General features: G+C 40.3%; 1 protein-coding gene across 7 annotated transcripts in view; it reads right to left on the bottom strand.

Moving 5' to 3' along the window:
• tiam1a (TIAM Rac1 associated GEF 1a) overlaps positions 1–12105 on the bottom strand; it is a 234798-nt gene that overhangs the window by 38755 nt on the left and 183938 nt on the right. For all 7 annotated transcript variants that reach the window (XM_061899333.1, XM_061899335.1, XM_061899334.1 and 4 more), the window contains one exon: positions 9522–9631. In XM_061899333.1, coding sequence (XP_061755317.1) covers positions 9522–9631 — 110 coding nt within the window. The remainder of the gene's footprint in view (positions 1–9521; positions 9632–12105) is intronic.

Raw genomic sequence — 12105 nt, 5'->3', positions numbered from 1 at the left:
CTAACTTTAATGTCCGAGTGTATAATTAATGTTGTAAATACAAATCTTCATACATCTAGAAAGGCTGGTCCTAAAGAGGTAGGCATTTTTCCTAGGTCTGAAGAAGGTACGAAATACACGTGTGTGTGTGTGTGTGTGTGTGTGTGTGTGTGTGTGTGTATCACAATCATTGCTTATAATAAATTCTCCTTCTGACTTTGATGTCTGAGTGTATAATTAATGTTGTAAATACAAATCTTTATACATCTAGAAAGGCTGGTCCTAAAGAGGTAGGCATTTTTCTCAGGTCTCAAGAATGTCAGAAATACACAAAAGTGTGGGTGTGTGTGTGTTTCACAATCCATCCATCCATCCATCATCTTCCGCTTATCCGAGGTCGGGTCGCGGGGGCAGCAGCCTAAGCAGGGAAGCCCAGACTTCCCTCTCTCCAGCCACTTCGTCTAGCTCTTCCCGGGGGATCCCGAGGCGTTCCCAGGCCAGCCGGGAGACATAGTCTTCCCAACGTGTCCTGGGTCTTCCCCGTGGCCTCCTACCAGCTGGACGTGCCCTAAACACCTCCCTAGGGAGGCGTTCGGGTGGCATCCTGACCAGATGCCCGAACCACCTCATCTGGCTCCTCTCGATGTGGAGGAGCAGCGGCTTTACTTTGAGTTCCTCCCGGATGGCAGAGCTTCTCACCCTATCTCTAAGGGAGAGACCCGCCACCCGGCGGAGGAAACTCATTTCGGCCGCTTGTACACGTGATCTTATCCTTTCGGTCATGACCCAAAGCTCATGACCATAGGTGAGGATGGGAACGTAGATCGACCGGTAAATTGAGAGCTTTGCCTTCCGGCTCAGCTCCTTCTTCACCACAACGGATCGATACAACGTCCGCATTACTGAAGACGCCGCACCGATCCGCCTGTCGATCTCACGATCCACTCTTCCCCCACTCGTGAACAAGACTCCTAGGTACTTGAACTCCTCCACTTGGGGCAGGGTCTCCTCCCCAACCCGGAGATGGCACTCCACCCTTTTCCGGGCGAGAACCATGGACTCGGACTTGGAGGTGCTGATTCTCATTCCGGTCGCTTCACACTCGGCTGCGAACCGATCCAGTGAGAGCTGAAGATCCCGGCCAGATGAAGCCATCAGGACTACATCATCTGCAAAAAGCAGAGACCTAATCCCGTGGCCACCAAACCGGAACCCCTCAACGCCTTGACTGCGCCTAGAAATTCTGTCCATAAAAGTTATGAACAGAATCGGTGACAAAGGACAGCCTTGGCGGAGTCCAACCTTCACTGGAAACGTGTCCGACTTACTGCCAGCAATGCGGACCAAGCTCTGGCACTGATCATACAGGGAGCGGACCGCCACAATAAGACATTCCGATACCCCATACTCTCTGAGCACTCCCCACAGGACTTCCCGAGGGACACGGTCGAATGCCTTCTCCAAGTCCACAAAGCACATGTAGACTGGTTGGGCAAACTCCCATGCACCCTCAAGAACCCTGCCGAGAGTATAGAGCTGGTCCACAGTTCCACGACCAGGACGAAAACCACACTGTTCCTCCTGAATCCGAGGTTCGACTATCCGGCGAAGCCTCCTCTCCAGTACACCTGAATAAACCTTACCGGGAAGGCTGAGGAGTGTGATCCCACGATAGTTGGAACACACCCTCCGGTCCCCCTTCTTAAAGAGAGGGACCACCACCCCGGTCTGCCAATCCAGAGGTACCGCCTCCGATGTCCACGCGATGCTGCAGAGTCTTGTCAACCAAGACAGCCCCACAGCATCCAGAGCCTTAAGGAACTCCGGGCGGATCTCATCCACCCCCGGGGCCTTGCCGCCGAGGAGCTTTTTAACTACCTCAGCGACCTCAGCCCCAGAAATAGGAGAGTCCACTACAGATTCCCCAGGCACCGCTTCCTCAAAGAAAGACGTGTTGGTGGGATTGAGGAGGTCTTCGAAGTATTCCCTCCACCGATCCACAACATCCGCAGTCGAAGTCAGCAGAACACCATCCGCACCATACACGGTGTTGATAGTGCACTGCTTCCCCTTCCTGAGGCGCCGTATGGTGGTCCAGAATCGCTTCGAAGCCGTCCGGAAGTCGTTTTCCATGGCTTCCCCGAACTCTTCCCATGTCCGAGTTTTTGCCTCCGCGACCGCTAAAGCTGCACACCGCTTGGCCCGTCGGTACCCGTCCACTGCCTCCGGAGTCCTATGAGCCAAAAGAACCCGATAGGACTCCTTCTTCAGCTTGACGGCATCCCTCACTGCTGGTGTCCACCAACGGGTTCTGGGATTACCGCCCCGACAGGCACCAACAACCTTGCGGCCACAGCTCCAATCAGCCGCCTCGACAATAGAGGTTCGGAACATGGTCCACTCGGACTCAATGTCCCGCACCTCCCTCGTGACATGTTCAAAGTTCTCCCGGAGGTGTGAATTGAAACTCTCTCTGACAGGAGACTCTGCCAGACGTTCCCAGCAGACCCTCACAATGCGCTTGGGCCTGCCAGGTCTGTCCGGCATCCTCCCCCACCATCGCAGCCAACTCACCACCAGGTGGTGATCGGTAGAAAGCTCCGCCCCTCTCTTCACCCGAGTGTCCAAAACATAAGGCCGCAAATCCGATGACACAACTACAAAGTCGATCATGGAACTGCGGCCTAGGGTGTCCTGGTGCCAAGTGCACATATGGACACCCTTATGTTTGAACATGGTGTTTGTTATCGACAAACTGTGACGAGCACAAAAGTCCAATAACAAAACACCACTCGGGTTTAGATCCGGGCGACCATTCTTCCCAATCACGCCTCTCCAGGTTTCACTGTCGTTGCCAACATGAGCGTTGAAGTCTCCCAGTAGGACAAGGGAATCACCCGGAGGAGCACTTTCCAGTACTCCCTCGAGTGTACCCAAAAAGGGTGGGTATTCTGAACTGCTGTTTGGTGCGTAAGCACAAACAACAGTCAGGACCCGTCCCCCCACCCGAAGGCGAAGGGAAGCTACCCTCTCGTCCACTGGGTTGAATTCAAACGTACAGGCTTTGAGCCGGGGGGAAACAAGAATTGCCACCCCAGCCCGTCGCCTCTCACTGCCGGCAACGCCAGAGTGGAAGAGGGTCCAGTCCCTCTCGAGAGAACTGGTTCCAGAGCCCTTGCTGTGCGTCGAGGTGAGTCCGACTATATCCAGCCGGAACTTCTCTACCTCGCGCACTAGCTCAGGCTCCTTCCTCCCCAGTGAGGTGACGTTCCACGTCCCAAGAGCTAGGTTCTGTAGCCGAGGATCGGACCGCCAAGTGCCCTGCCTTCGGCTGCCGCCCAGCTCACAATGCACCCGACCTCTATGGCCCCTCCTATGAGTGGTGAGCCCATTGGAGGGATGACCCACGTTGCCTCTTCGGGCTGTGCCCGGCCGGGCCCCATGGGAACAGGCCCGACCACCAGGCGCTCGCCATCGTGCCCCAACTCCGGGCCTGGCTCCAGAGCGGGGCCCCGGTGACCCACGTCCGGGCGAGGGAAATCTGGGTTCATCTGGGAAATCTCACAATCGTGGCTTATAATAAATCTTCCCTCTGACTTTGATGTCAAGTGTATAATTAATGTTGTAAATACAAATCTTTTATACATCTAGAAAGGATGGTCCTAAAGAGGTAGGCATTTTTCTCAGGTCTCAAGAATGTCAGAAATACACAAAAGTGTGTGTGTGTGTGTGTGTTTCACAATCGTGGCTTATAATAAATCTTCCCTCTGACTTTGATGTCAAGTGTATAATTAATGTTGTAAATACAAATCTTCATACATCTTGAAAGGATGGTCCTAAAGAGGTAGGCATTTTTCTCAGGTCCCAAGAAGGTACGAAATACACAAATGTGTGTGTGTGTGTGTGTGTGTGTGTGTGTTTCACAATCATTGCTTATAATAAATTCTCCCTCTGACTTTGATGTCCGAGTGTATAATTAATGTTGTAAATACAAATCTTCATACATCTAGAAAGGCTGGTCCTAAAGAGGTAGGCATTTTTCTCAGGTCTCAAGAAGGTACGAAATACACAAGTGTGTGTGTTTCACAATCGTGGCTTATAATAAATCTTCCCTCTGACTTTGATGTCCGGGTGTATAATTAAATGTTGTAAATACAAATCTTTATATATCTAGAAAGGCTGGTCCTAAAGAGGTAGGCATTTTTCTCAGGTCTCAAGAATGTCAGAAATACACAAAAGTGTGTGTGTGTGTGTGTTTCACAATCGTGGCTTATAATAAATCTTCCCTCTGACTTTGATGTCTGAGTGTATAATTAATGTTGTAAATACAAATCTTCATACATCTTGAAAGGATGGTCCTAAAAAGGTAGGCATTTTTCTCAGGTCCCAAGAAGGTACGAAATACACAAATGTGTGTGTTTCACAATCATTGCTTATATCAAATCCTCCTTCTGACTTTGATGTCCGGGTGTATAATTAATGTTGTAAATACAAATCTTCATACATCTAGAAAGGCTGGTCCTAAAGAGGTAGGCATTTTCCTCAGGTCCCTAGAAGGTACGAATTATACAAATGTGTGTGTGTGTGTGTGTGTGTGTGTGTGTGTGTGTGTGTTTCACAATCATTGCTTATAATAAATCCTCCCTCTGACTTTGATGTCCGAGTGTATAATTAATGTTGTAAATACAAATCTTCATACATCTAGAAAGGCTGGTCCTAAAGAGGTAGGCATTTTCCTCAGGTCCCTAGAAGGTACGAATTATACAAATGTGTGTGTGTGTGTGTGTGTGTGTGTGTGTGTGTGTGTGTGTTTCACAATCATTGCTTATAATAAATCCTCCCTCTGACTTTGATGTCCGAGTGTATAATTAATGTTGTAAATACAAATCTTTATACATCTAGAAAGGGTGGTCCTAAAGAGGTAGGCATTTTTCTCAGGTCCCAAGAAGGTACGAAATACACAAGTGTGTGTGTTTCACAATCATTGCTAATAATAAAGCCTCCCTCTGACATTGATGTCTGAGTGTATAATTAATGTTGTAAACACAAATGTTTATACATCTAGAAAGGCTGGTCCTAAAGAGGTAGGCATTTTCCTCAGGTCCCAAGAAGGCCCAAAAATGAATGTCTTTTTTAAGATGAATTTTTTTCCAGTTGGCAAACATTCCACACAAAAAACAATACGGTTTAAAGCACGCAACAAGTGATATCAAAAGTGTCTATAAAGTAACTCACTTTGTGTTTTTTGTAAAAATATTTGCAATACAAAGTGAGTTACTTTATAGACACTTTTGATATCACTTGTTGCGTGCTTTAAACCGTATTGTTTTTTTGTGTGGAATGTTAGCCAACTGGAAAAAAATTAATCTTAAAAAAGACATTCATTTTTGGTCCTCAAAATTCTACACACAATTCCCCCTGATGAAAATGTGATTCTTTTTTTGGGGGGAAAAATATTTGCAATACAAAGTGAGTTATTAAAAGTGTCTATAAAGTAACTCACTTTGTATTGCAAATATTTTTTTAAAAAATAAAAAAAATAAAAAAAACATTGTCATCAGGGGGAATTGTGTGTAGAATTTTGAGGACCAAAAAGAAATGTCATTTTTAAGTTATTTTTTTTTCCAGTTTGCAAATATTCCACCCAAAAATACAATACGGTTTAAAGCAAGCAACAAGTGATATTAAAAGTGTCTATAAAAACTCACTTTGTATTGCAAATATTTTTACAAAAAAAACAATCACATTGTCATCAGGGGGAATTGTGTGTAGAATTTTGAGGACCTAAAAGGACTGTCATTTTTAAGTTACATTTTTTTCCAGTTTGCAAATATTCCACACAAAAAAAACAGTACGGTTTAAAGCACGCAACAAGTGATATTAAAAGTGTCTATAAAGTATCACTTGTTGCGTGCTTTAAACCGTATTGCAAATCATTTTGTCAGTTTTATTGTAGCCTAATTGCTGTTTAGACGTCGAAGTTGACTGAAACTTTCACAGCTCGCTGATGCAATGATGCGTTCCATGCCCCCTCCAGTGTTGTAAATGTGAACTACACTCAAGAAACCCAACGACACAAAAAGAAAACAAGCGTTAGTTAGATCCTGCAGGGGTCAGCAACATTTTTGAAAGCAAGACCTACTTCTTGGCTACTGATTCATGCCAAGGGCTACCAGTTTGATACACACTTCAATAAATTGCCAGAAATAGCCAATTTGCTCAATTTACCTTTAATAAATAAATCTAAATATATAAAACAATGGCTATTTCTGTCTGTCATACATTTTTTTCCTTTTACAGAAGGTTTTTTTGTAGAGGATAAAAGATGAAAAAAACACTTAAACGGTTTAAAAGGGGAAAAAACAGGAAAAAAATGTAAATTAAATTTTGTGCATTTTTCTTCAATTCCGACGATTAAGATTGTTAGAGAATGTGTGAGCCAGCAAAGATAAAACTTGTCACTTCGATTTATGCTCGCAACTTACAGGATGACAAAAAGCCGAGAGATAGCTTGTATCTCCAAATACTTCTATTGTAGGGAACTTGTAATTTAAGAGTAGTCAATGCACAACTGGTAGAGAAATGGTAGTTTATATTGTCATGTCAAGTGTGAAAGGGTTTTACTTTTTTCATTTCCATCTCACATCATCATTTTTGGGAAAATTAATCTCAATAAAAGCCTGCAAAATCCTGGGGAGACAATTGTTGTCATTGTTAAAATAAAAATGGTTTTAATTAAATATGCAATTAAGGATTTTTTTTTTTTAATTCAGAATTCAACTGTAAAAAACGAAGAGGAAAAAAATAGCTTATTCTAATATTTTTGGGGGAAAAAAATTATGGAACATTAGTATTTTTTCCTAATTAATTTTAGAATTTTGATGACATGTTTTAAATAGGTTAAAATCCAATCTGCACTTTGTTAGAATATATAACAAATTGGACCAAGCTATATTTCTAACAAAGACAAATCATTATTTCTTCTAGATTTTCCAGAACAAAAGAAATTCAAAAGACTTTGAAATAAGATTTAAATTTGATTCTACAAATTTTCTAGATTTGCCAGAATATTTTTTAATCATAATAAGTTTGAAGAAATAGTTAGAAAATATTCTTCGTTGAAAAAACAGAAGCTAAAATGAAGAATTAACTTAAAATGTATTTATTATTCTTTACAATAAAAAAAAAAAAATACTTGAACATTGATTTAAATTGTCAGGAAAAAGGAAATAATTTAAAAGGTAATAAAAAGGTATATGTGTTTAAAAATCCTAAAATCATTTTTAAGGTTGTATTTTTTCTCTAAAATTGCTTACAAAGTAAAAAAAATAAATGAATTTATTTCAACAAGTGAAGACCAAGTCTTTCAAATACTTTCTTGGATTTTCAAATTCTATTTGAGTTTTGTCTCTCTTAGAATTAAAAATGTCCAGCAAAGCGAGACCAGCTTGCAAGTAAATAAATAACATTTAAAAAATAGAGGCAGCTCACTGGTAAGTGCTGCTATTTGAGCTATTTTTAGAACAGGCCAGCGGGCGACTCATCTGGTGCTTACGGGCGACCTGGTGCCCGCAGGTTGGTGACCCCTGGTCTGGAGAGACAGTCTTTGGTACACTTTAATTAAAGGCTAGTGACAAGTGCTCCCTCTAGTGGACACAATGTGAAAGTGCCGCACACAGGAAGCAAAGTAGGGAAGGAGAAAGATGCCAAAGATGCCAACAAAGATGCCAAAGATGCCAACAAAGAAGGCAGAGACAAGATAAAAAGGCAACTGTCAATCAAATCCACCTTTCCTGCCATTTTCATCCGAAACGCCTCCAGGCTAAAAAAAAAAAGTGGAGCGTGATAAATTCCAAGCGATTCTTTTGAAGTGACTTCATCACCTCCATGATTGCTCTTATCCCAAGTGATCAGAGACACCCCCCCCCCCCCCCGGCCCCCCCCCTCATCACGCCCGGAGGTGGCGGCGCTGCTTTTGTGTGAAATAATGAAGCTCCCCGCCGCCACACTCTCACTAAATGACGGGAGACGCACAATGCAGTAATTACATCGCCGCGATGATTAGAAAATCGCCTCAGTCTTCGGTGCCGGCGGGTAAGACGAGGTAGGGGGGGGGGGGGGGGGGTACCCACAATGCACTGCAAGACGGGGGAAAAGAGAAGTGGTCCAGAGCGTCGTCATCTAACCTTCCTGCAGCCCTGACAATGTGATTGTTTGGTTTGTGTAGAAATATCTGCAGACTGAAAAAAAAAAAAAAAAAAAAAAAAATGACATTCCTTTTTGATCCTCAAAATTCTACACACAATTCCCCCTGATGACAATGCGATTGTTTTTTTTGTAAAAATGTTTGCAAACTGGAAAAAAATGTAACTAAAAAATGACATTCCTGTTTGGTCCTCAAAATTCCACACACAGTTCTCCTGATGACAATGTGATTGTTTTGTTTTTTTTGTAAAAATATTTGCAAAAAATAAAAAATAAAACTAAAAAAACAACACTTTTTGGGTCATCAAAATTCTACACACAATTCCCTCTTGATGACAATGTGATTGTTTTTTTTTGGGAAATATTTGCAAACTGGAAAAAAATTTAACTAAAAAAAGACATATTTTGGTCCTCAAAATTCTACACACAATTCCCCCCGATGACAATGTGATTGTTTTTTTTGTAAAAATATTTGCAAACTGAAAAAACAAAAAAACAAACAAAAAAAAGACTAAAAAAACAACACTTTTTGGGTCCTCAAAATTCTACACACAATTCCCCCTTGATGACAATTTGATTGATTTTTTTTGTTTTGTTTTTTTGTGAAATATTTGCAAACTGGAAAAAAATGTAACTAAAAAATGACATTCCTTTTTGGTCCTCAAAATTATACGCACAATTCCCCCTGAGGACAATGTGATTGTTTTTTTTGTAAAAATATTTTCCCAAAAAAAAAAAGACTAAAAAAAAAACGACATTCTTTTTTGGTCCTCAAAATTCTACACACAATTCCCCCTTGATGACAATGTGATTGTTTTTTTTTTGTTTGTTTTGTTTTGTGGAAATATTTGCACAAAATGTAACTAAAAAATGACATTCCTTTTTGGTCCTCAAAATTCTACACACAATTCCCTCTGATGACAATGTGATTGTTTTTTTTTTGTAGAAATATTTTCAAAATAAAAAACTAAATAAAAGAAAAGACTAAAAAAAAAAAAACAAACAAAAAAAAAAACATTCTTTTTTGGTCCTCAAAATTTTACACACAATTCCCCATAATGACAATGTTATTGTTTTTTTTGTAAAAATATTTGCAAACTGAAAAAAAAAGAAACGGAAAAATGACATTCCCTTTTGGTCCTCAAAATTCGTCTGACCTTCCTTTAAAGACAGGAAGGTGACAGGTCATCGCCCGTCGCCATGGTGATGGAGGTGACAAGCGTGTCCTGCTCGGATACGGCGTGTCGACACAATCAAACGCGCTCGTCTCGCTGCCACACACACACACACACACACACACACACACACACACACACGTAGGTCAATCAGCATCCTACCTTGGGCGCCGCCCCTCCAAAGTCTCCGTGCTGATCTCCGGGGCTCGGCAGAGGACTTGGGTCCAGACTCTCTTCCAGCGTCAGGCCCGACACCTCGTCCAGGATGTCCTCTGAGGACACACAGGAGCCACAAACCACATCTTTAAAAGCTCCATTCACTTCCCATAAAGTATTCACATGGTGTGATGTCACAGTTTTACTCAAAATTCTACACACAATTCCCCATGATGACAATGTGATTGTTTTGTTTTTTTGAAGAAATATTTGCAAACTTTTTGTTTTTTTGTAGAAATATTTGCAAACTGTAGAAATATTTGGAAACTGAAATAAAAATGTACTAAAAAAATGACATTCCTTTATGGTCCTCAAAATTCTACACACAATTCCTCCTGATGACAATTTGATTGCAAAAAAAAAAAAAAAAAAAAACTGAAAAAAAAATTACTAGAAAATGAACATTCCTTTTTGGTCCTCAAAATTCTACCCACAATTCCTCCTGATGACAATGTCATTGTTTTTTTCTTTTTTTGTAGAAATATTTGCAAACTGAAAAAAAACACAAAACTAAAAAAGAATGACATTGCTTTTTGGCTCTCAAAATTCTACACACAATTCTCAATGATGACAGTGATTTTTTTTTGTATAAATATTTGCAAACTGAAAAAAAATGTTACTAAAAATGACATTCCTTTTTGGTCCTCAAAATTCTACACACAATTCCTCCTGATGACAATTTGATTGCAAAAAAAAAAAAATGAAATTCTACCCACAATTCCTCCTGATGACAATGTCATTGTTTTTTTCTTTTTTTGTAGAAATATTTGCAAACTGAAAAAAAACACAAAACTAAAAAAAGAATGAGATTCCTTTTTGGTCCTCAAAATTCTACCCACAATTCCTCCTGATGACAATGTCATTGTTTTTTTCTTTTTTTGTAGAAATATTTGCGAATTGAAAAAAAAACACAAAACTAAAAAAGAATGACATTGCTTTTTGGCTCTCAAAATTCTACACACAATTCTCAATGATGACAGTGATTTTTTTTTTGTATAAATATTCGCAAACTGAAAAAAAAATGTTACTAAAAATGACATTCCTTTTTGGTCCTCAAAATTCTACATATAATTTCCCATGATAACAATGTGATAATTTTTTTTTTTTTGTAGAAATATTTGCAAACTGGAAATACATTTTACTAAAAAATGACATTCCTTTTTGGTCCTCAAAATTCTACCCACAATTCCTCCTGATTACAATGTCATTGTTTTTTTCTTTTTTTGTAGAAATATTTGCAAACTGAAAAAAAACACAAAACTAAAAAAGAATGACATTGCTTTTTGGCTCTCAAAATTCTACACACAATTCTCAATGATGACAGTGATTTTTTTTTTGTATAAATATTTGAAAACTGAAAAAAAAATGTTACTAAAAATGACATTCCTTTTTGGTCCTCAAAATTCTACATATAATTTCCCATGATAACAATGTGATAATTTTTTTTTTTTTGTAGAAATATTTGCAAACTGGAAATACATTTTACTAAAAAATGACATTCCTTTTTGGTCCTCAAAATTCTACACACAATTCCCCATGATGACAGTGTGATTGTTTTTTTTTTTGGTAGAAATATTTGCAAAAAAAAAACTAAAAAAATGACATGAACTTAAGTATTCACAGCCTTTGCTCAATACTTACTGATGCACTTTTGGCAGCAATTCCAGCCTAAAGGCCGAGAATGTCGGCTACACAACAGCTAAGCAAACAAGCTTAAGTTATGTGTAATAATAACTGAAGAAATGGTCTCCTGCAGCCTGTTTAGGCAGCTAGCTTGGACTAACTTAGCTTGGACTAACTTAGCTTGGACTAACTTAGCTTGGACTAACTTAGCTTGGACTAACTTAGCGTCTCCTGCAGCCTGTTTAGGCAGCTAGCTTGGACTAACTTAGCTTGGACTAACTTAGCTTGGACTAACTGCGCCCTCTGCTGGCCGCCACAATACCACCAAGTATGCCCTACTTTGTGTCTGACAGGACCCGCCTGCCTCACCTCCAGCTGCAGTGTTGACTTCCACCCCGCAGGTGAGGCGCCTCATGAATATTCATAGTTCCTAACAGTCTTTCTTAAAAAGGGGCGGTGGATGAAGAGGTGGCAGGCAACTACCAGCAGCTAATTAGCATATTGCTCAGAAGGCAAGGTGGAAGAAGGTCGGCCGATGTTCATCTTTAAAAAGCTGGCTTCATACTAAACATCTTTATGTTCACATGTTTCAAGACTTGAGTGAAAAAAGTGACACTGAAATGCCGACAAGAATGAAGACAAATCTTAAACTAAACTCTTTTATACTGAAAAGTGGAAGAATGGGGAGCATTTTGATATTTTCTTATATTGGGAAAATAATTTAAAAACAGAAATTACGTTTATTTAAATGATGAGCTTTGTTTTATCTCACATACTTATATCGTTTTGTAGTCTTCTATATATATATATATATATATATATATGTATGTGTGGGATAAATCACAAGACTACTTTATCTCTACAGAACTGTTTCATGAGGGGTTCCCTCAATCGGCAGGAGATTTTT

Source organism: Nerophis ophidion, linkage group LG04 (genome assembly GCF_033978795.1).
Source record: "Nerophis ophidion isolate RoL-2023_Sa linkage group LG04, RoL_Noph_v1.0, whole genome shotgun sequence".
NCBI classification, from domain to species: Eukaryota; Metazoa; Chordata; class Actinopteri; order Syngnathiformes; family Syngnathidae; genus Nerophis; species Nerophis ophidion.
Note: the sequence above shows the minus strand (reverse complement) of the source record. Positions and strands in the feature narration are given on the sequence as shown.